The sequence below is a fragment of the Theropithecus gelada genome, chromosome 3 (assembly GCF_003255815.1).
Source record: "Theropithecus gelada isolate Dixy chromosome 3, Tgel_1.0, whole genome shotgun sequence".
In the NCBI taxonomy this organism is placed as follows: domain Eukaryota; kingdom Metazoa; phylum Chordata; class Mammalia; order Primates; family Cercopithecidae; genus Theropithecus; species Theropithecus gelada.
Genome location: NC_037670.1, coordinates 21104271 through 21126187, shown reverse-complemented (window position 1 = coordinate 21126187; position 21917 = coordinate 21104271). Strand labels below are relative to the sequence as shown.

The 21917-nt window shown below is 48.1% G+C and overlaps 1 protein-coding gene across 1 annotated transcript in view; it reads right to left on the bottom strand.

The window, feature by feature from the left end:
- Window positions 1–21917, bottom strand: part of C2CD2 (C2 calcium dependent domain containing 2) — a 70742-nt gene that overhangs the window by 4247 nt on the left and 44578 nt on the right. Inside the window, exons 8-13 of the mRNA XM_025380937.1 lie at window positions 20261–20325; window positions 18374–18498; window positions 17715–17889; window positions 16454–16567; window positions 12048–12175; window positions 9533–9842 (exon numbers count right to left, since the gene is read on the bottom strand). Of these exons, the coding sequence (XP_025236722.1) occupies window positions 9533–9842; window positions 12048–12175; window positions 16454–16567; window positions 17715–17889; window positions 18374–18498; window positions 20261–20325 (917 nt within the window). The remainder of the gene's footprint in view (window positions 1–9532; window positions 9843–12047; window positions 12176–16453; window positions 16568–17714; window positions 17890–18373; window positions 18499–20260; window positions 20326–21917) is intronic.

The window sequence follows — 21917 nt, the reverse complement described above, 5'->3', positions numbered from 1 at the left end:
CTGGAATCTGGCTTGTACAAAACGAGATTTTTCAAGATGAAATGGAAAGGAGATTATAACAGTAGAAGCAGTAAGCCTGTACTATCGGTTGGTATCCCTTTCCAAGGATGGTATTTATATTCCTGATTTTTTTGGGGGGACGGAGTCTTGCTGTCTGTCACCCAGGCTGGAGTGCAATGGTGTGTGCGATCTTGGCTCACTGCAACCTCTACCTCCAGGTTCAAGCGATTCTCCTGCCTCAGCCTCCCAAATGGCTGGGATTACAGGTGCACGCCACCATGCCTAGCTAATTTTTTGTATTTCTAGTACAGACGGTTTCACCATGTTGGTCGGGCTGGTCTCGAACTCCTGACCTCAGGTGATTCACGACCCTCAGCCTCCCAAAGCGCTGGGAGCTGGGATTACAGGCATGAGTCATCACATCTGGCTTATATCCCTGATTTTCTATCAGACCAAATGGAGGCAGACATCTGTTGCCTCAGTTGGGACACCAAGGACACCTGGGTCCCTTCTGTGCCACCAAGGACACCTGGGTCCCTTCTGTGCCACCCACTTCCCCTCATTAGGAAAGGTATAGGTGGCAAAGAAGTACTGTGCCCCAGAAAGGATCATCACACTCATAAAACCCAATTAAGACCCTGAGAACAATGGTATTCACTTTCTTAGGAATGTTAAATAATAGTTGCTTTTTTGGGAATACGATTTTATTAAAAAATAATTCCAGATCCTATCATATCTATTAGGTCATGCCATCTGAAGTTTGTCACTTGGGCATATTTGGCCTACAAAACCTCAATTTTGTGTCGTTTGATCTATCTGTTTACAGATAGATACAGATCTCTATATACAGATATTTATCTGGATATAAATATCCATCAAGTAGTAGAATATGGAATAGAAAAAAATTAGCAGCAGCAGCAACAATAATTTCAACAGCAATGATTCCTTAAAGATCAAGTATGAGCTAACGTAGTAGGTGCAAGAGCCCACTAATTTGCTTTTTCACAAATTAGTTTAACATCTTATTAACCAAGGCTGGCAAGGTTGAGGGAGTAAGCATTTCAGTCCAGCCTGTGAAATTCATTACCACTTGCATGTAGGTGGTAATGACTTTGAAAGAAGACAAGTCTGATCATCATGAAGAGGAGCTTTATTCTTAATGTGATAATTTATTCCCTTTGTGACAGGCATATCCAATAAACATCTCAATAGCCATGACATATGCAAATCGCCACCCATGTTGAGGAGGTTAAAGGAGGGGATGAAGAATATCAATTTCCTCTTCTAAATGAAATGCACACCAACAATTATGGCATCTGAGGGCAGTCGGAGAAACCTGACCTAGACCTGCCTATGAATCTTTGTATAATCAAAGCCTGCTATGGGGAAAGAAGCATGTGCCCCTGAGCCTCACTTTAAGCACGAACTACTGTGTCCCATCTGCTCTGCCCAGGTTACATACAGGACAGAAACTGAGAAGATGAAGGGCCGCAACGGACTGAATTTAATTTGATCAAAGCGGCCATAATTTTTTAAAAACTTGACTCTCTCAATACAACCAAATCACTTCTTATGATGTATCATTTGGACATTTTTTTACACTGATCTAAAGTTAGGAGCCTGTGTGCAGGGGTTTCAGGGACTGCTGGAAAAGGAATGAAAAAGGAGGGTAAATAGTATCAACGTGTAAATGATGTCCCTGTTGTCCGCAGGCCTAATGGTACACTTGTGGGACATCAGTGTCAGTTCCTGGAGTGATTCACATCCCTGAAAAATGCAGCACGTCGTGAAAAACCAGCCATCAGCAGGGCGTGTTCTGACGGCTGGATAATGACCCCCAACTGGACATGGCTTTGGAGTTTGCCCAGTGGGGCAGATGCAGTGGTGCCGATGTGGCTAACTGCCTTTGTATCAGAGGGCACCTGCTGGGGAAATGCCCTGGGCATGGTGATAGGGGCTCCCAGGCAGAGGAACCCCCAGCTGTCAGGGGGCTCTGAGACCATCAGGTGACCTGAGGTTGGGGGATGAGGGGGACCCTCATGGTATTTCTGATCTGTAGGCACCTGCCTTGAAGCTCTGCTTTAGGCTGACCTTGGAGGCCCTGAAGGGCCTATGGACATGGGCTCTCAGGTGGAACGGGGGAGAGGAAAGGGTGGATCCAACAGCTTCACCTGGACTGCTCCAACATCACCCCCTTCACTTCCCAGGGGGAATGGAGGCCTAGGGGGAGGGAACACCAACCCAACCCGGGGGTCAACCACAGACCCACAGTCTCAGAACCCCCAGCAGTGAGAGGTTCCTTCCTGCTCCATCTCCAAAGTCCATTTCATAGGCATCCCTGCACTGAAGCTGGCCTGGGGTCTGGAGCCAGGCCTGAGGTGTGAGCAGGGACACTGTGATGGGCTGAACTTGGCTCCCCCACCCCCACCCAAATTCATATGTTACAGTCCTAACCCCCAGTACTTCACAGAATGTGACCTTATTTGGAGACGGGGTCTTTGCAGAAGTCATCAATTTAAAATTAGATCATCGGGGTGGCCCGTGATCCAATATGCCTGCTGTCCTTATCAAAAGGGGGAATTTAGAAACAGAGACAGACACACAGGGGAAGACATTGTGAAGGGTCACAGGAAGGATGCCACATGAAGATGAAAGCGGGGCACAGGGCGATGCTTCTACAAGCCAAGGAGCGCCAAAGGTTGTCAGCAGCTGTCAGGAGCTGGAGAGGCAGGAGCAGGCTTTCCCACAGGGCCTCAGAAGGGGTGGCCCTGCTAGCACCAGCAGCTCAGACTTCCAGCCTCCAGAACAGGGAGAGAATCAGTGCTCCTGGTGTTGAAAACACCCAGTTTGTGGTATTTTGATACAGCCCTGGGAGGAGAGGGGGTACATTTGGCTTAAGGATCCAGGAACGCCTGCCATGTCTTCCTGTTCAGTCCTCAGAACCCAGGCAGACACGTGGAGGAGTGGGGGAGCGGAGAGGACAGTGGAGCAGTGTCCTCAGCCCCAAGCCCTCGAATCAGCCGGCCTCTAAGGACTACAGGCGTGCAGGCCCTTCCTGGAGAATCTGGCACGATGGGGTCTGGGGACACTGGGCATGAGCATTTTTCAAAAGATCCCAGGTCTTTCAAACATGCAGCTGGGGTTGCCCACTGCTAGCCCAGGTCTGGCCAAAATGCCACTAGTGCTTAGAGCACCTGGAGGCCACAGTGGACAACGCAGGGATAGGCCAGGGCCAAGGACACGGGCACCGTACCTGCTCTCCTGTGTGCCGCTGCTCATGCTCCTTCACGCTTCACTCTGGGGGCCTGCAGACCACAGGGCTGTGTGGGGAGAAGCTGATGCAGCCCACCCGCAGGGCCCCACGCCACGCCAGAGATGCGTGGTGTGCCCAGGTTAAGAGGGAAGTGGAGTGTGCAGACAGGCAAGGCCTCAGAACAGGAATAGGAGCCGGGCACAGTGGCTCAGCACTGTAATCCCAGCACTTTGGGAGTCTGAGGTTTGGAGAATCCCCTGAGCCCAGGAAATTGGAGACTAGCTAGGCAACATAACAAGACCCCATCTCCATTTAAAAAATAAAAATTAAAAAATTAAACTTTAAAAAAAACCAAATAAAATGGGATATGCACATTTTCAAGCAGTTACTTTAAGTTACGCAAGGGAAATCGAACTACAAGCGCCTAAACCTGGGAGGCTGAGGCAGGTGTTTTACTTGAGCACAAGAATTTGAGACTGCAATGAGCTATGATCTTGCCACTGCACTCCAGTCTGGGTGACAGAACAAGACCCTGTCTCAAAATAAAATAAAATAAAATAAAATAATAAAAATAAAAACTGCTTAAAATTCTAATTCTTGGCATATTAAGACGAAATAGCAAGGATTGCAGCCTGCATGTAAAAAGATGATAGACAAGAAAGATTGGCATGGCGTGTTTGTTTTAACCTCACTACAGTCTGTTGTCTGTCCAGACCCTGAGGGACTAACTTGTTTTGGCGGCAGATCCCCGCCCCAGGGAGCCCTACGCCTCTTCCATGGGCCACACCCCACCCCGAGGGGCTGGTAACAAGGTTATTTTCTGTTCTTCCATCTTCACTCACGCTCTCCAGAGCATGTCTGCTGTTTTGTTAAATTTCTTTTTTTTGAGACGGAGTCTCGCTCTGTTGCCCAGGCTGGAGTGCAGTGGCGTGATCTCAGCTCACTGCAACCTCCACCTCCCAAGCTCAAGTGACTCTTCTGCCTCAGCCTCCTGAGTAGCTGGGATTACAGGTGCGAGCCACCACGCCCGGCTAATTTTGTATTTTTACTAGAGACGGGGTTTCTCCATGTTGGCCAGGCTGGTCTCGAACTCCTGACCTCATGATCCACCCGCCTTGGCCTCCCAAAGTGTGGGATTACAGGTGTGAGCCACCGCTCCTGGCCTGTTTTGTTGAATTTCATAGTTCAACATCAATGCCAGAAACCAGATTATGGTCATATGTGCCCATGTGCAAATCTTCCTGAAATCATTTGTGTGACTTGCACTTTCCCCGTAACCTGATAATTTGTCACAGCTTCTAGGGGGATGGCATCAACTTCTCATACAGGGGATGGTCATGTGCGGGTGGGGACTGAGGTTTGCAGTTCTGTAGACTGGACCCTCAATGATATCCCTCAGCCGCCTCTGAGGAAGGAGGCCTGATCCCTACCATTTTTAGGGTTGCTTTTGGTCACTGTTTTCCTACCTATGGGATTTTAAGATAGATTCCTTAATTAGCTATTTATGTCTGCTAGACTCTGTAGGGACACATGAGGATGCTAAGGTTTGGAGAGGTGGCTGTCTTGGGGTCGCACACTAACAGGGGGGGTGTGTAACACTGGCCTTTCTGGCTCTGAAGTTCATGTTCCCAGGCCCTGCTCTTCCGTGCTGCTAAGGACGGCGTCTGAGAAGTGGCCAGCCAGGTGTCTGGAAAAATGGGCAAGTCTGTGGCCCCTGGGGAGGAGACTCCGGAGAGTGTGGATACATCAAAGCCCTTGGGGTCTCACGGAGCAAAGCCCCCTAATCCAGCAAGGACTTGGGCGGGATTCCCAGAACGAGTTGCGTCTCCAGAGAGGCATGCAGGGGGCGGGGGAGGAGAGGATTCCAGCCACGCAGACTCATCTCAGGCAGACTCATCGTCGGCCATGAAGGACCACCACACGGACGGAGGCCATTCCATTCCCTTTCTCCATAGCAATGGGAAAGCCTGTCTCGACTTGGAAGCAGATTGTTCACTGTCACCTTTCGGGTAAACGATGCAGGGAGAACACGGCCCCGGATTTGCCAGTGCACACTAAATAGCCGCCCCACGGTGGTTGTGAGGGACAGGGCTAAGACTGGAGCACGCTCTTGTCTATTGGGCAGTAACCCCGTATGGAATGTACCAGTCTGCCCACCTCGATAAGCAAGCCTGTGAGGTGTCGCTGTGTCAACCTGGCCGCAGCACCCAGAGATTCAACAGAACACGAACTGAGATGCGGCTGGGAAGGCATTGTGTAGATGTGGTTAACAACCCCAGCCAGTGGACTTTAAGGAAAGGAGATTATCCTGGAGAATGTGGGTAGGCCTCGTCCAATCAGCTGAAGGCCCTAAGCACAAACACTGGTTTTCCAGGGAGGAAGAAATTCTGCCTCAAGACTAAAGCATCAGCTCTTGCCGGGGTCTGTGGCCTGCCGCCTGCCCTGCAGATTTCAGACCTGTCAATCTCATGAGTCAGTTCCTTAAATATGTAACCTATGGGTTCTGCTGCTCTGGAGGACCCTGACTGATCCAGGAACTGATGGTCTGGATAATCAGACCATCTGGATGATCTGGACCAAGCACATCATCTGCTTGACTTTGAGCCTGCAGAAACTGTTGCCCTTTGCTGATAGTGAAGTTCACGCCACAGGCAAGAATAGCCGGCACCATGTTGATTTCAGGAAGCCTGACTACTTGACTCTAGGCTACCTTCTCTACGCCAACAGCAAGAAGCAAGATTTAGACCTCACCCACAAGCTTCAAGATTCCTGAAGATAATCTGGGGAGCGGTTATGTGAAATTTGAGGCAAGTAACCAAGATTTTAAATGGGAGACAGGCAGAAGAAAAAAAGTCCTTCCCCGGTTCTAACAAAGTTTAAAAAACAAATCACAAGAAGGCTGAAGTATAAACAGATACATGAAAGAATTTAAACATCATCTAAATTATAGCTCTAATGTCATAAATATTTCCAAATTTATTCCTATTTGTCTCTTACAGAGTCTAACAGATATAGTTAATTGAAGGATCTGTCTTAAAACCCAGGAGATGGGAAAAACAATGACCAGAAGAAAAAAAAATTGTCTTTGGCTTCCCAAGAACAGCATCAGATTTCAACTGGAACCACAGATGGTCCATGGATAGAAGTGACTACTTTTTAGCTCTGGAGGATGAAAAAGGGAATTAGCCTCTTCCTGTGGGTGTCACAGAGAGGTCACCCGGTCACATCAGGTACCAGAGCGAGCACCCTCACCCGATAGGCACTGTACAACCTCAGCCAGAGCAGTTTCAGGAGGAACATGGGGAACTAGCAACCTAGGAGGGGAAAGGCGGAGACGGGAGGGAACACGAGGCAGGCAGGTTGGCTGGCTGCTGAGCTACAGGCTGCACTCCTAGGATGGCTACGTGTAATTGAAAAAAATAAGACAAAAATAACTTACTGTGCAGGCAATTAATTCTGGTTGGCATAGTGATCCTCTTAAGTTAAAGGGAATGAGCATGAGATGAAGAGAAGTAAGAAGCAGAAAGAATTATGCAAGAGCAACATCAGAGTGGACGTGGGTAAGGGTTCTGAGCCATCTACAGACACCACACGCACACGGGACGCCGCTGTGCAGGATATTTGGCAAGGTTTCTTACTGTTCAAGTGTTTTTCCCAAAACCTCCCTTGAAACTTTTGTTCTTACTTGTGGTAACACACCCATAATATACCGTCTTAACCATTTCTACCTACACAGTTCAGTGGTGCTGACTCTATCCACAACGGTGGCCAACTTCATTGATCTTTTTTTAAACTAAAAGTAAACCAAAATTTGGGGAATACATTTCCTGTGTGGGCTGGTTTCCAACCAGCAGAACCTCAGGAGGGTTCTAAATACACAGGCACTCTCAGAAACCTAATACAAACTCCTTAGCAGGACAGAAGATACAGGTAGTTCTTAAACCAAAAAGAACAAAAAAAAAAAAAAAAAAAACAAGCTTTAGTTTTTAAAAACGACACCCTCTATCACCAGTTTTGAAAAATGTTTGGTCAAAAAATGAAAATGACTTGGCACCCATAACACAGAATCGTCTCAGATTGTGACAACAGCTCACAGAGATGCTAATTACAAGTCTCTTTAAAAACACTGGAAGGAAACATTTAAAACTGCTGCCAAATATGTCCTGTTCAAAAACCTGGGGTCAACGCGGTAGGGCCACAGGAGTGAAACGCACAGCATGGCTGAGCCTCTCTGCTGTATTCCCAACTGCCGAGCCTCCGGGGAGTTCTGAGCCTGTGCTGTAGGTGGCCAGCGCCAGCCCCCAGCACACCTGCCCGACACCCAGTCCCCAAAGGGTGGACCCCTCATCCACCTGGCCCGTGAAGGGAGAGGAGCAGGGTGGGTGACACAGCAAGGATGGAAACCCAGGGAAAGACTCTCCAGAAGGGAAACCAGACAGAGAAGCAGGAGGGACCGAGTGAAGGAACACAGATCTTTGCATGAACAGGGTGAGCGAGGCTTGGCATTTCAGAAGGAATGAGGAGGGCGGACAGGGCGGGGGGTGTCTGCCAGGACAAGAGGAAACGGGTCGAGTCAGGGAAGGGAGAGGAAGAGCTACCCCACCATGCGCCCATGTTTGTCCCGCCTCACCCAGCACTCACCGTCTCCAAGACAAAGAATAGGCCACAGGTGTGTGTCAGGTGACCAGGTCACCTATGACGTAACCCAAGCCAAGGCCTCTTAACAGGAGCACAGGAGCGCAGAGGTCAGTGTGGAGCTTACAGCCCTCAAGAGCTCTGTGGAGGGGGGTCCGCGCATAAAGCGCCCCAAGGCCAGGCAGTGGGCAAACAGATCCAAGGGGTCTGAAGTCTTATCCAGGAATTTCCTCCTTCTCCCTTTCCTCTTCTAACTTTCCATTTCCCCCCAGCACCTATCCCGACTCTGCACTGGTAAGGACGGGGGCATAGGAGAGGGCGGCCACCATGCCATCACTGAGGGACACGAAGCAAAACAGGGAGAGAGGGGACGAGGACAGACTCAAGGACAGTCCAGCCCACGACAGGCTGTCAGCTTTGGCACCAGGGACATTTGGGACCAGAGTGTGCTGCACTGTGAGGCTGCCTTGTGGGGGCGTGTCCTGTGCACGGCAGGGCGTTGTATGGCATCCCTGGCCTCTATTCACTAGATGCCGGTTGCACCCCAGACTCCCAGCTGTGACAACTAAAGTGTCTCCAGCACGGCCATATTCCCTGGGGGAAAAAGTGCTAGGCTTAAGAATCACTGGTCTATGGCATCAAGAACAGAGGACGAGAGGCAGCGACGGCAACGCTTAACAAAGCTCCCCCAAGGAGCCCCTGCGATTTCCTGACACAGTCTTAGGACATCCTGAGATTTCTGCTGAAAGCCTTGGAGCCTCACACAAGAGCCAGAGCCAGGAGTTAATGCTGAGTTTCACCTGAGCTCACAGCTTGGCCTGCCTTGCCCCCAGTCCTGTCTTCTGCACCGAGATGTCCTTTTGTCCCCCAAATGGTGGAATCAGGTGGGCGCAGGCAGCGGCCATGCTCCTCATCTTATGGAGGAGGATGCTGAGGCTCGGTGAGTCTCACATCTGGAACCGACCCCAAGCCCCTAGACTACATGCCCTTAGCAAATACATTCAGGTTACTCATGCCAAGGCACTGTCTCGGCAAATCTGCACACGCTTAAGGAATTTATAGTTTTAAGGCACTGAAACTCAGGGCTAATGGAAATAATCAGTACTAATGAAATGATCACCTCCTCACCACCCACGTATTAAGTTAATCAATTCATTATTCCCAGGAGCTCCTCTCCCCGTAGAGCCTCCTAGGGTCATGTGGTGAGGTCTGGTTTTGTTGGAGGTGCACGGAGACTCTGAGAGGCATAAAGGAGCAAAGATGCCCATACTGGCAGTGGAAGGAGCCCCAGGCTCTGCCTGGCTTTGCTCTGAGTCTCTGTGGCCCATCATCCTGTAGGGCTCTTGGTAACCCCTCGGGAAGCCAGGTGGAGCAAGCCTGGACTGAGGAAGGGGCCTCTATGCATGGACACACACTGGCCCCAAATGCAGAGATGACGCCAACCCTCACACAGAAGGACCTGCAGATGCCCCCCGTGGGTTCAAACAGTCAGCACAGGGCGTTTCTGGAGGGGCAGGGGGTGAGGTCCAGAGGGAGCTTGTAGGGGACAAAGGGAACGAAAGCAGACGACTTCAGCTTGGAAGCCAGCATGAGCACAAAGCCTCCAAGTGGGGGGCCCGGGGTTGGGGGCTCAGGAGCAGTTACCTTTATGCTTTTTGGCAGCGCCCGGCTCCGAGACACTCACGGAGCTCTCTGACAGCTCATCACCGTCGGGGTCCAGCAGGGCCTGGCTGCTCCATGCCACAGCCTGGGGCTCCTTCTCCAAGTCCCAGGAGTCTAGCTCATCCTCCTGGGGCTTGGGGGCAAGGGATGCCTGGGCTGACTCAGCTTCCTCCGGTAGCGCAGAGGCTGCGGCCACCTCCGGATGGGATGGGGCATCCTCCTGGTGGGTGCTGTCCACAGAGGCCATGTAGCCCTGCATCAGGGCAGCATCGTGGTCCTGAGATAGTGAGGTCTGTCAGGGGCGGTGGGGAAGATGACAAGGGTTACGTGAAAGGAAGAGAGGGTTCGAAAAGACCTGAAAAGCACTCTCCAAAACATTCTAACAGTTGATTTCAAAGTCTCAGAAGATGCAGTAGCGGGCTCGGAGAAGGTGCTCATACATCACGGCTGCTGCTCATGCTTGCGCTAAAAAAGGTCTCCCTTACAGCCGGGGCTCAGGGTCCCTAGGCAGCTGGGGGGTGGCCCCCGGGGCTCAGAGGTTAACCCCCTTCCTCCCGCAGATGGGCCTAGCGGTGGGAGCATTTGTGACAAGCCGCAGAAATGAGATGCAAGAGAGCCCGTCCTTCAGAGTCCACGACAGCACAAAGGAAGTGGCCGTGGGTGTTTCGGGTTTAGTTGTCTTTGTTCCTCCACACGTTTATGTTACCTGCAAGCAGAAAGTCACTGGCGCAGCCTCTCAAAGATTATATTTTGTGTAAAGATATTTAAGCACTAAATTAACCTCTGAGAGTCGGGATAGCGCTTCCTTGGAGGGGGGAAGGTTTGGGAAGGAGGGCACGGGGGCTCCCTGAGGGCCAGTCATGCTGTCCTTGGTGTGGGTGGCAGAGACACAGGCGTTTGCTTAGGGATAATGTGCCGTTCTGACTTAAGTGCTGGCCTGTGGAAGCGCCCACTGACTCAAGATTAGATAATCTCCCCATCTCTACTAAAATAAATACAAAAAATTAGCCGGGCGTGGTGGTGGTCACCTGTAGTCCCAGCTACTCGGGAGGCTGGGGCAGGAGAATGGAGTGAACCTGGGAGGTGGAGCTTGCAGTGAGCTGAGATTGCGCCACTGCACTCCAGCCTGGGTGACAGAGCGAGACTCTGTCTCAAATAATAATGATAATAATAATAATAAAAAGATTAGATAATCTGAGCACCAATACGAATAATCACTGCAGTGGATTCAGAATATTAAATACTAAGATCCAGGAGTTCCTCGTGAGTTTTAAATACGATCTTGGAAAAAGTATATGGGAGATGTCCATGGGTCTTGTCCTTATTTTGCTCATTCATTCACCCAAGACCGAAGAAAACCCAACTACCGGGCCCCGGACTTCCAGGGAGGTCATGGATCCCCTGCTGAGGGGCTCTAGAGGGGTCAGGAAGCCCCAGAAACACCACCTGCCTGCCTCTGGGACGTGGGCAAGGCCACCCTCTGGGTACAATGGCAAGGCTGATGACTCATCTCTGGCACCTCCGAGGTCCTGTTCTGGCCCGTCTTCCAGTCACCGAGGAATCCATGTTCTGCGTGCCCTCTGGCCCACCCTCCCACTCTTTCGTCCACAATTCTTCCTCATCCCCTTCCCACACCAAATCAAAATCTCCCAACTCTCCCTCAACCTGTTCACTTGGAAATGTCAAAAGAGAGTAAGGGCCGCGAGCAGTGGCTCACACCCGTAATCCCAACACTTTGGAAGGCCAAGGTGGAGGGATCACTTGAGTCCAGGAGTTCAAGACCAGCCTGAGTAATGTGGTGAAACCCCGTCTCTACCAAAAATACAAAAATTAGCCAGTCTCATAACGAATTAGCTGGTCTCAAAATAAATAAATAGATAGATAAAAATTTAAAAATCAAATTTAAAAATGTAATAAAGGGAGTAAGGATCTGTAACATGGCCCTTCACCCGAGGGGCTGGCCTCTCCGCAGCCTGAACCACACACCTGCCACCACCTGCTCTGAGCAGACGTCCCAGAGTGGGAGAAGGGGAAGAAAGGGAGTGCAATGTCCATGGGGGACACTACAATCTTCATTTCTCTCTGATTACAAAAGGAATAAACATTCACTGCAAAAAAGCAAAAGGCTTTGGAAACGTGTCACATGGAAAGTGTAAGTTCCCCGTGACTGGGTGGTGACAAGAGTAGAGGTTCTGTACCAAAGGGGAGTCTTACGTCATGTTCCTCTCTTTCAATAATTTTTCTTGAAATGATTTGCCAACCTCTCAATGTGTAAAGCGTCACTGATTAGAAACTCTCCCATGTCCTTGGTGAATGGGATAAACTGCGTAAACACAATACCACGCATGACTCCTTTGTGGGGTGAGGAACGTAATTTGACATTTGTAAATGGAACTCTCTGGATGTTAACCAAGCACTTGGGCTAACTTCTTCAAAGGGCAGAGGAGCAGCAGGTCACTGACAGATGCAAACACCTCCCCGGCCACCACGATGGTACCTTGGAGATCCCTGATATGATAATAGTGCTTTTCTTCCGTGGCGACTTGAGTTTCAGCTTTGAAGATTCACTGAGTTGTCGAATGGCAACTTCAGCCACTGGATCCGAACCATTCAACACCAACAATTCTGCCAGAGGGAAGGCAGTGGTAAGTTCATCAGCAAAAATTAAAGACTTCCATGGGAGCTTCCATGGATAATGGAAATGGTCGATAAGCAACGGTTAGCAGATATTTTCTAAAAAGGGCCAAAGAGTACATTGTTTAGGCTATGTAGGTGGTCTCTGCAACAACTTCTCAATGCAGCTTTTGTAGAGTGAAACTAGCTAGAGACCACAGGTAAATAAATGAGCATGGCTGGGTTTCAGTAAAACTTTATTTACAAAAACAAGTGACGGGCCAGATTTTTCCTGTGGGTCATAGTTTGATGTTTGCTGACTCTTGGTCTACAACTTGCTTCCCTGGGTGGTTACAAGATACTCACTGAAGTGTCTGCTTAACATTCACCTATTTTATTTATTTAAGTTATACCTGAATAGAGTTGATGGAAAATGGCAAAAGCAAGCAAGCGACAAAAAAAAATATCTAACCCTTTGGAAGATTTTGAACTTTGAAAGGCAAGGTAGTGACTGCTTTTCCCTCCCAAGAGTGGCTAAACACACAGAATAGTAACTAGAGCTATGAAGGGCCAGTTAATAAAAGCACTTCCTTCCCTAGGTGTATAACCACACACCAGCCAACATCAATAGAATGCTTACGGCGAACCAGGTGCTGTTCAGAGAGCTCTGTGCACATTCTCTCATTTACTCCTATTCCACACCCCATGAGCAGGTCCTTCCTTTTATCCCATTTGACCACTGAGGAGGATGTCCAGCAGCCAGGAGGCCCCAGAGCTGACATGAGTCTCTGACTCAGAACTGATGCTTGTAACTTACACTTTCCCGCTCAGGTAAAGTCAAAATGCCAAAGCTATTAAAGTAGCAGCATAGTAAAAGGAACTTCTGTCTCAGTTTTGGCCATGGCCTGAGGCTTACAGATGCTGCATTTCCAAAGGGAGTCAAGATAAGACCACAGTGGCCAAGAACCGGTGACAACAATGACACTGGGGAATAACAGATACTTGGTCTTCCTCGCTGGTTCCTGGCACAGAGAACAATAACAACAACAAAAAAAACCCTTTGAATTCCAGAGCCACTGAGCTGAGGCATCTTTCTTATTCCTCACAAGCCCCTGCAGCCCACCTGAGTGAATGCTAATGAGGATGGACATTGGATGTCGGAGGCACCAACCCTGTGGTTAGAAGGTTGGAACTTTCTGCCCTCCTCTCGCTTGTGGGGAAGGGAAAGGGGCTAGAGATTGAGTTCAAATTACCAATGGCCAATAAGTGAATCAATCATGCCTACATATCTACTTATAGAAGCACCATAAAGCCCTAAATGACAGGGCTCAGGGAGGGTCCAGGTTGTGAACCAATGCATGCACGTACTGGGAGAGGGGCGACTCTATGGAGATCAAAGCTCCTACGCTCAGGACCCTTCCAGACTGTGCCCTGCGCCCCTCTTCATCTGGCTGTGCATTTGTGTGATAATAAACTGGTAAACCCAAGTAAAGTGTTTCCCTGAGTTCTGTGAGCCATCATAGCAAATTATGGAACCCAAGGAGGGTGTCATGGAAACCCCAATTTGTAGCCAAGTGGGACAAAAGTGTGGTAACCTGAGGACCCACTATTTGCGCCTGGCGTCTAAGGTGGGAAGGTGGTTTTGTGGGGCTGGCCTTTTACCTGTGGGATCTGAGCTAACTCCAGGCAATGCCAGAATTGAATTAAATTGTAGGACACCCAGTTGGTGTCTGCAGAGAAACAGAAAATTGCTTGCCATAGAAAATCTACACATTTGGCGTCAGGAGTGTTGTGAGTAGAGGAACAGATTTTTATTTAGCCACTGAGCCACACTGAGAAGAGAGAAGTGTTGGAGAAAGGAGTTGGGGAAGACTCCTTAGGAGAAAGCTATGCTGTAATTCCCAAAGCCACCAAGGGAGAGGCATTGGGAGCACATTCTCCTCACACCAGGCCCAGTGCTTCTGTTCAGTCCCTTGAGAGCCCGGTCCAGGTGCTAGGTGCAGCCTGGACACCTGCTATAGTGCCTGGCTGCACCGTGGTGGGTGAGCCTGGGGCTGGCTCCATGGCCCATGCACCAGAACCCACAGTGGGAACATCAGTCTGGGTCTTTTAAGAGGGATCCTGCCCAGGTGACGGGACCCCGCAGTATGGGCAGTGGGGGCACTGCCAGGGGAAGAAACTGAGGAAGGGGTATCAGGGGCAGCGGCAAAAGTGTCAGAGCGGCTCCATCTCAAATAAGGGCTGGGCAAAATGAGGCTGGGACCCCCGGGCTGGACTCCCAGGAGGTGAGGTGTCCTTTCTCACAGGGTGAGCTAGGAGGTCGGCACAAGGCACAGGTCACAAGGACCCTGCTGAGAAAACAGGATGCGGTAAAGAAGCCGGTCAAAACCTGCCAAAACCAAGATAGCAGTGAAAGTGACCTCTGGCTGTCCTCACTGCTGGTGATACACTAATGATGATGCAATAGCATGCTAAAAGACACTCCCACCAGCACCACGACAGTTTGCAAATGCCATGGCAATGGCAAGAAGTTACCCTAGATGATCTGCAAAGGGGAGGAACGCTCAGTTCTGAGAAATCCTCACCCCTGTGGTAGAAAACTCGTGAATAATCCACCCCTTGTTTAGCATATGCTCAAGAAATAAACAGAAAAAGAGCCAACCAGCAGCCCTCACGGGTTCTCTGCCTACAGAGTAGCCATTCTTTTATTCCTTTACTTTCTTAATAACTTGCTTTCACTTTACTCTGTGGACTCGCCCCGAATTCTTTCTTGCACCAGATCCAAGAACCCTCTCTTGGGGTCTAGATCAGTACCCTTTTTTGGTAACGAAAGGAGGGGCAGGGCCTGCATCCCAGAATTGCAGGTGGGGGACCCAGCACGGTAGTATCCAAAAAACCACAGAACCTCCCACGAGAGGAGGAAGCAGTTGTCAACTTTCACCAGGCTGAGAATCCAAAACCACGTTAAGACAGTGCTCCTCCAGTGAGAATTTCCCACTCCCCTGACCACCCCACCTTGTCCAGTTGCTGGCCTTGGCAAGGTCAGACACAGGACTCAGTGAACGGGGGAGAGCTAAGCAAGAACGAAGCGCCCATTGCCCCTGAGAGGTCACGAGGGGGCGAAGGGAGAAAGTTAATCCCCAAATTTAGATTGTGCAGTGATTTAATAAGTCAGTAAGACATCTCTTCAAAAATGTCTGTTACCTGAAAGTGACCATAAAATAATAGGAGATTTGCATTTCCTATTCATAGTGACCATTTCCTAGTAGAAGGGAAAACTACTTCTACTCAGCAGGTCTAAGCAGAGAGTGGGAAACAAAATTAAAGTGACCGTGATGATGACGTCCCAAGTCCTACTTGTTTGATATTAACGTAGCTAGCGTGTTGTGCAAGAAAAAAATGATCAGAAGGCCGGGCGCAGTGGCTCAAGCCTGTAATCCCAGCACTTTGGGAGGCCGAGACGGGCGGATCACGAGGTCAGGAGATCGAGACCATCCTGGCTAATACGGTGAAACCCTGTCTCTACTAAAAAAATAAAAAAAAAAACTAGCCAGGCGTGGTGGCGGGCACCTGTAGTCCCAGCTACTTGGGAGGCTGAGGCAGGAGAATGGTGTAAACCCGGGAGGCGGAGCTTGCAGTGAGCCGAGATCCCGCCACTGCACTCCAGCCTGGGCGACAGAGCAAGACTCCATCTCAAAAAAAAAAAAAAAAAAGATCAGAAATTTTAAAACGTAAAGTCTCAGCTGGTTTTTTATTTTGTTAAAGCATTCCCTAAAATGTAGAAGGAATACGAATGCCGCTTCTGGTCTTTGATCAATTTGGAGTTCCCTTTATCTCCCTCTCCTTCACTCATCACTCAACCACAAAACCAAGCCAAATCAAAACTTTTTTTTTTTTTTTAAGAGATAGGGTCTCGCTCTGTCACCCTGGCTGCAGTGCAGTGGTGCAATCTTGGCTCACTGCAACCTCCACCTCCCGGGTTCAAGCGATTCTCCTGCCTAAGCCTCTCATGTAGCTGGGATTACAGGCATGTGCCACTACACCCAGCTAATTTTTGTATTTTTAGTAGAGATGGGGTTTCACCACGTTGGCCAGGCTGGTCTCAAATTCCTGACCTCAAGTGATCCACCCGCCTCAGCCTCCCAAAGTGCTGAGATTACAGGTGTAAGCCACCGCACCTGGCCCAAAACAACTTTTTCCAAACTCTGAAAGGAAAATACTTCATATCAGAACAGCCCAAAAGGCCCAAAGGTGCTAAGAGGGAGAGCGGTGTGGGCACGTCTCAGTTACCTGTATCTGAAGAAGAGAGCGTTTTGCTGACAGGGGCACTGCGGCAGGAGATGGCCTGGACAGAGATGTCCTTCTCGATCACCTTCACCTTGATGGGAGTCTTCACCGGAGACTCTGCCAGAGGAACATTCTGATTACAAAGGTGGCCCCATGGTTGACTGGATCAACAGTTACCGAAAAGTGAAAGGACAGCCCTCACTGCAACTCTGGTGTGTGCAGCTAGTAAAGTTTATGAAAGCCATTTTGAACGGAGGAAAGGCAAGAGTGGTGTCTGGAGTCCAGGTTGAAATAAAATTTCAGAAACATTTTAACTAAGCTAGAATTTCCCATTCTATTTGGCATCCCTGAACTGTGCCAACTCATGTATTCTGGGAGGATGATGCTTTTGCACAAGTAGAGATGCACTGTGAATTGTGAGAAATAAAGCATACACTTACACAGAAATTTCTGTCTTCAAGGCAGTGGCTGTGGAGACAGGTACAGAATTCAGCCGGATCTCAAATGATAGCCTGTCAAGCCTTCTAACAAACGATTTTTAACAGAAGAAAGTCTACAAAGCCAACTCACTTTGAATTTTTCAAGAAAAAAGTGTGTGCTGTCCCCACATACAGGTAATAGAGTTCGTGTTTTGTTGTGTTTTGTTTTGTTTTTGAGAGGGAGTTTCGCTCTTGTTGACCAGGCTGGAGTGCAATGGCGTGATCTCGGCTCATTGCAACCTCCACCTCCTGGGTTCAAGCGATTCTCCTGCCTCAGCCTCCAGAGTAGCTGTGACTACATGCATGCGCCACCAAACCCAGCTAATTTTGTATTTTTAGTAGAGATGGGGTTTCACCGTGTTTGTCAGGCTGGTCTCAAACTCCTGACCTCAGGTGATCTATGCACCTCAGCCTCCCAAAGTGCTGGGATTACAGGCATGAGCCACCGCGCCCGGCCCTATAATAGAGTTCTTAATTTAACTTAGTTGGAGTTACACCTAAGTGTAACTATTTATACTATCTGGATTTTAGCTTCAGAATACACCATGGGACTCAAACCTCGTTTCAGCTTATTGCATACATGTTTGGCAGAAGAAAAAGATAACTGTCGTCCAACAACAAGAAAAAACGAAGCACAAGTGTGGCCAATCAGCACCCTTCCTGTGCTGTGAGATTTTCCTAACACTCAGTGCTGCAGGCTCCAGGACTCCGCAGTCTATGGAGGCAAGGTGGTTACAGGCAGGCGCCACGCACAGAGTTCCTCAACTGTGTTCCTGTTGTCTCACCGGAGCTCAGCGGGGACGCCCTCCCCACGTCGACACGAGGCTTGGTCTTCACGGCAGTGACAGTAGTGACCACAGTCCCACAGGGCATCACCATCCGGTCCTTTTCGATTTTTGCAGCAGGAACAGGGGGAGGGATGGGCCAGGATTTCAATTCCCCAGGTTCTATGTAAGAGAACTGCAGAGAAGACGCGTTACTTGTTTCTGGTTTTGTGGAAACTGCACAGGCTGATCAGCCACATAACGCTGCCTTCTTGTGAAACAACCATAATTCCTTCCCTTAAGGTCACTTAGCATTTCCAATTAACCTGGATATTCCCAGAAAGGACACAGACCCCACTTTACACACAGCTGGCTCAACACATAATGATGGCAACAGAATAGAAGCCGGAGAACCAAGCAAAATTTTCAAAGGCCTCTTTGGGGTAGGCCTGTAAAATGGCATCCTGAAAAGTCATCTCCTCCAGCAGACACCTCAACTGTACAGTGGACAGAGCATGCTCTGTTTGAGTGTAGTCCTGTGTACAATGAAAGAGCATCTCCTCTTAGAGGAGGTCTTATTTCACACAGAAGCAGGAGTGAGACTCTGCAGACATAAGTGAAGACGCTCCTTAGGTAAGTGCCCCAAGATGGAACCAGCCGCCACGGGAGCCTCGTCCTACCTCTGCCGTGACCGAGCCCAGCACCGAGCTGCCGCACGCAGACCCGCTGGTCAGCATGAAGCTCTGTGGCCCAGAAGGCTGCTTCTTAAACAAATCCAAAGGAACTGTCGCCGTCGCCAGCAGACCTGAAAAGACAGGAGACAGGCAAGGGGTGCCGCTGATGTTTCCACGGGGTTCCGTGAGAACAGAAAGGCCCACATGCCCGCAGCCGGAACACGCTCCTCACGTGCCTCTGGCACACTCGAAAGTGATCACATTTCAGAACGTTTTAAAAATGTCAGTGTCATATAAGACAAAGGCTGTCGAAACGCTGCAGGACAGAGGATGCTAAAGCAATAGGACAGTCAGACAATGTCCAGCCCTGTGCCGGAGTGGAAAGGTCACTGCTCTGAAGGGCATCATGGGGTCATCCAGTGACAAAAACTGGAAAATGGGCATAAGTTAAGGAATTGCAGCAATGTAAATTCAGGAAGCTGATAACTGTACTGTGGACACAGAAGAGAGTATCTCCATTCCTAGGAAAATACACACTAAAGAAATTGAGGACAAAGGGCCGAGATGCATATAATTTATCCTCGTGTGTGTGTGTGTGTGTGTGTGTGTGTGTGTAAAAAGGAAATGAGTATGGCGGGGAGAGACCAGGAGTGAGTACAAATAGTAAAGGAAACTGGGCAAATGTTAAGGATACATGAGTTTGAGTAAAGGTTATGTGGCTGCTCTTTGTATTGTTTTTGTAAAGTTCGACATTTCATGGATTCCATCAGGCCAGGCTGGAATGAAATTTGAGTGAGGCCAGCAGGAGTGGGGACCCAGGAATGGGGTCAGAAGTTGACCTCTCTCCAGGTGACCAGCGCCCCCACGCTGTGCGGGTCCCCAACCTGCGGAATGCCTCTCTCAGAATTATCTCATGGGCATCCCAGTTTTCTTGGGACTCCAAAATCAAGGAAGTCACCTCAGGATTCTTGCTATAACAACTAGGATATAAAACTAGTTAATTGGGAGAAATAACGACCTTCTCACTTTAGGAGGTAACCAAATGGCTTGATTTTATTGCTGGATAAGCTGGGCAAGTGCTTCCCAATTTTGGTATGTTTATGGGGAGAGTTTTACAATCTAAGAAAATATTTATATCTTTAAAAACCTAACAAATATTGTAACTACTGATTTGGAGACGCACACATACAGGCCCATGTTCATTTTAGTGTTTTAGTGACTTTACCTCTAATTGTTGCTTTCTTGTGTACAAATCGTTAAGTTCCATTTAAACCTCTGTAGTTTATTTTATAAGGAAAAACCCAATGAAATGGATACAGGCAGTAGAATGGGGATGAAAAAGTTCTGGAGATAGATGGGGGTGATGGTTGCACAACAATGTGAGTGTAGTGACTGCCCCTGAACGATGTACTTAGAAATGGTTAAGATGATACATTTTACGTTGTTTATCTTACTACAGTTACGTTGTCTATCTTACTACAGTTACGTTGTCTATCTTACTACAGTTACGTTGTTTATCTTACTACAGTTACGTTGTTTATCTTACTACAGTTAAAAGGCTTTGTTTTTGCTTTTGTTTTCCAGAAAAGGAGGTCTCTTGCGGCAAGGAGGGTTCAGAACTACTTCTCTATGCCAAGAATTGTTGCATAAAATATTTTGGATTTTTTTTTTAAACAAACAAACAAAAAATCCAGTTGAACATTTCCCCAAAATGTATGACCTTATTAATAACTCAAATTGCCTTTCGACCAAAACGTCCCATGGGAAAACCGAAGCCATTTAAAGGAGGGGATCACCGTCCTCTGCTGGATCTCCCACTGCCCTTTCCCGAGGCCCAGGTCACGCCGTGGACGACCTTTCCAGAGGGCAGGGCCTCTGTCCTCCTCAACCCACCTTCTGAGGGTCGCCCAGCCTCTGAAATCTGCAGGTGTAACTCCTTCGACTTGGCATTCAACTCACTTTGGAAGAGAAAAAAGTTATGAGTCCTTTATTCTTTTTATGAAATATAGCACTTTTTCTGATTATAGAAAGGAACACAAAGATGTCAATATTTAACAAACTACCAAGACATATAACCAAAAATAGGAAAGAGTATCTGCAACCTCCCCGTTCGGAAACAGCTACCGTTAATATTCAGGGACTAGCCTTCCAGAGCAGTCAACAGGATGTTCTGTGATGACAGTGACAGACCAGCTGTCAAATGCGGTAGCCACAGAGCATTGGAGAGGTGGCCAGTGCAAGCTGATGAACTGAACGTCATTTTAAAAAATTTCCGTTAACTTAAATTCAAAGAGACACACGTGGCCAGTCGCTGCCATACTGAAAGCACAGCTATATAATGACCTAAAGACAAAACACAGAACACAACATACCTCCCTCCTCCTTTGCAACCCGTTTATTTTCTTTAAAAAGGCATTAAAAAAAAAAAGTAGAGATGAAGTCTTGCTATGTTGCCCAGGCTGATCTCAGACTCCTGAGCTCAAGCCATCCTCCCGCCTTGGCCTCCCAAAGTGCTGGGATTACAGGAGTGAGCCACTGCGCCCAGCCTGTAATCTATTCTTTTAACTGAAAATTTTGTGGATGTCTTTCTGTGTAACTACAGAGCAACATCATGTTTGACGGGCCTCTAGTATTCTGCTCTTTGGCCTTAGGAGATTTTATTTGGCCAACTCTTCAATAACCAACGCTTCTTAACGTGTTGGTGGTCCCCAGTATTTCATAACCATATACAAGCTGAGAGGCACATTCTTATGCATATATCTTTGCACGCCGTGTGATTATTTCCTCAGGAAAACTCTAATTGCCTGTCAAATGGCATGTGCACTTGAGAGGTGTTTTTTTTATTTAGGCCGACTGATGGCATCCAGAATGCTTATTCCCAGTGACACTTCCAATGCCATTATCACTCTCTTATTCTCCACCAAGCTGTTAGGTACAAAAATGACCTCTTTCTTTTGCCGAAGTGTGCATGACTTTATGCTATTTCTGAACATCTTTTCAGAAGTTTATGGCCATCGGTAGCTCTGGCTTTTGTATTTCCAGTTCAGGAATTTTGCTCAGTTTTCTAAGGCAGCTGTCATCTTTTCCATTCATGATTTATAAAAGCTCTTTATATATATATATATATATATACATACACACGGGAAATTTCCTTCCATTACTTTTTCTAATTGTTCATTTTTTAAGGATTAGATTGTGATTGATTTTAATACCTTGGTACTCAGCTAATTCATTAAATGATTATGTCTATTAGGTTTTTAAATATTCATTTCTACGTTATATCCATTATTCTTTCTAATACTTTGGGTTGATTTTCTTGCATAGTCCTGATATGCAGTCATATCATCTCCAAACAATGACCAGTCTTGCCTCTTCCTTTCCGGTATTTGTGTATGGTTTTTTTTCCTTATCTAATTGCATTAACCAATACTTCTAGAACAAAACAATAGGCATCCTTCTCTTGATTTTAGTGAGTCTGCTTCTGGTATTTACCATTTATAGTGATTTTAAAAATCTTATTAAAGAAATCTCCATAAATTTTGCTCTAATT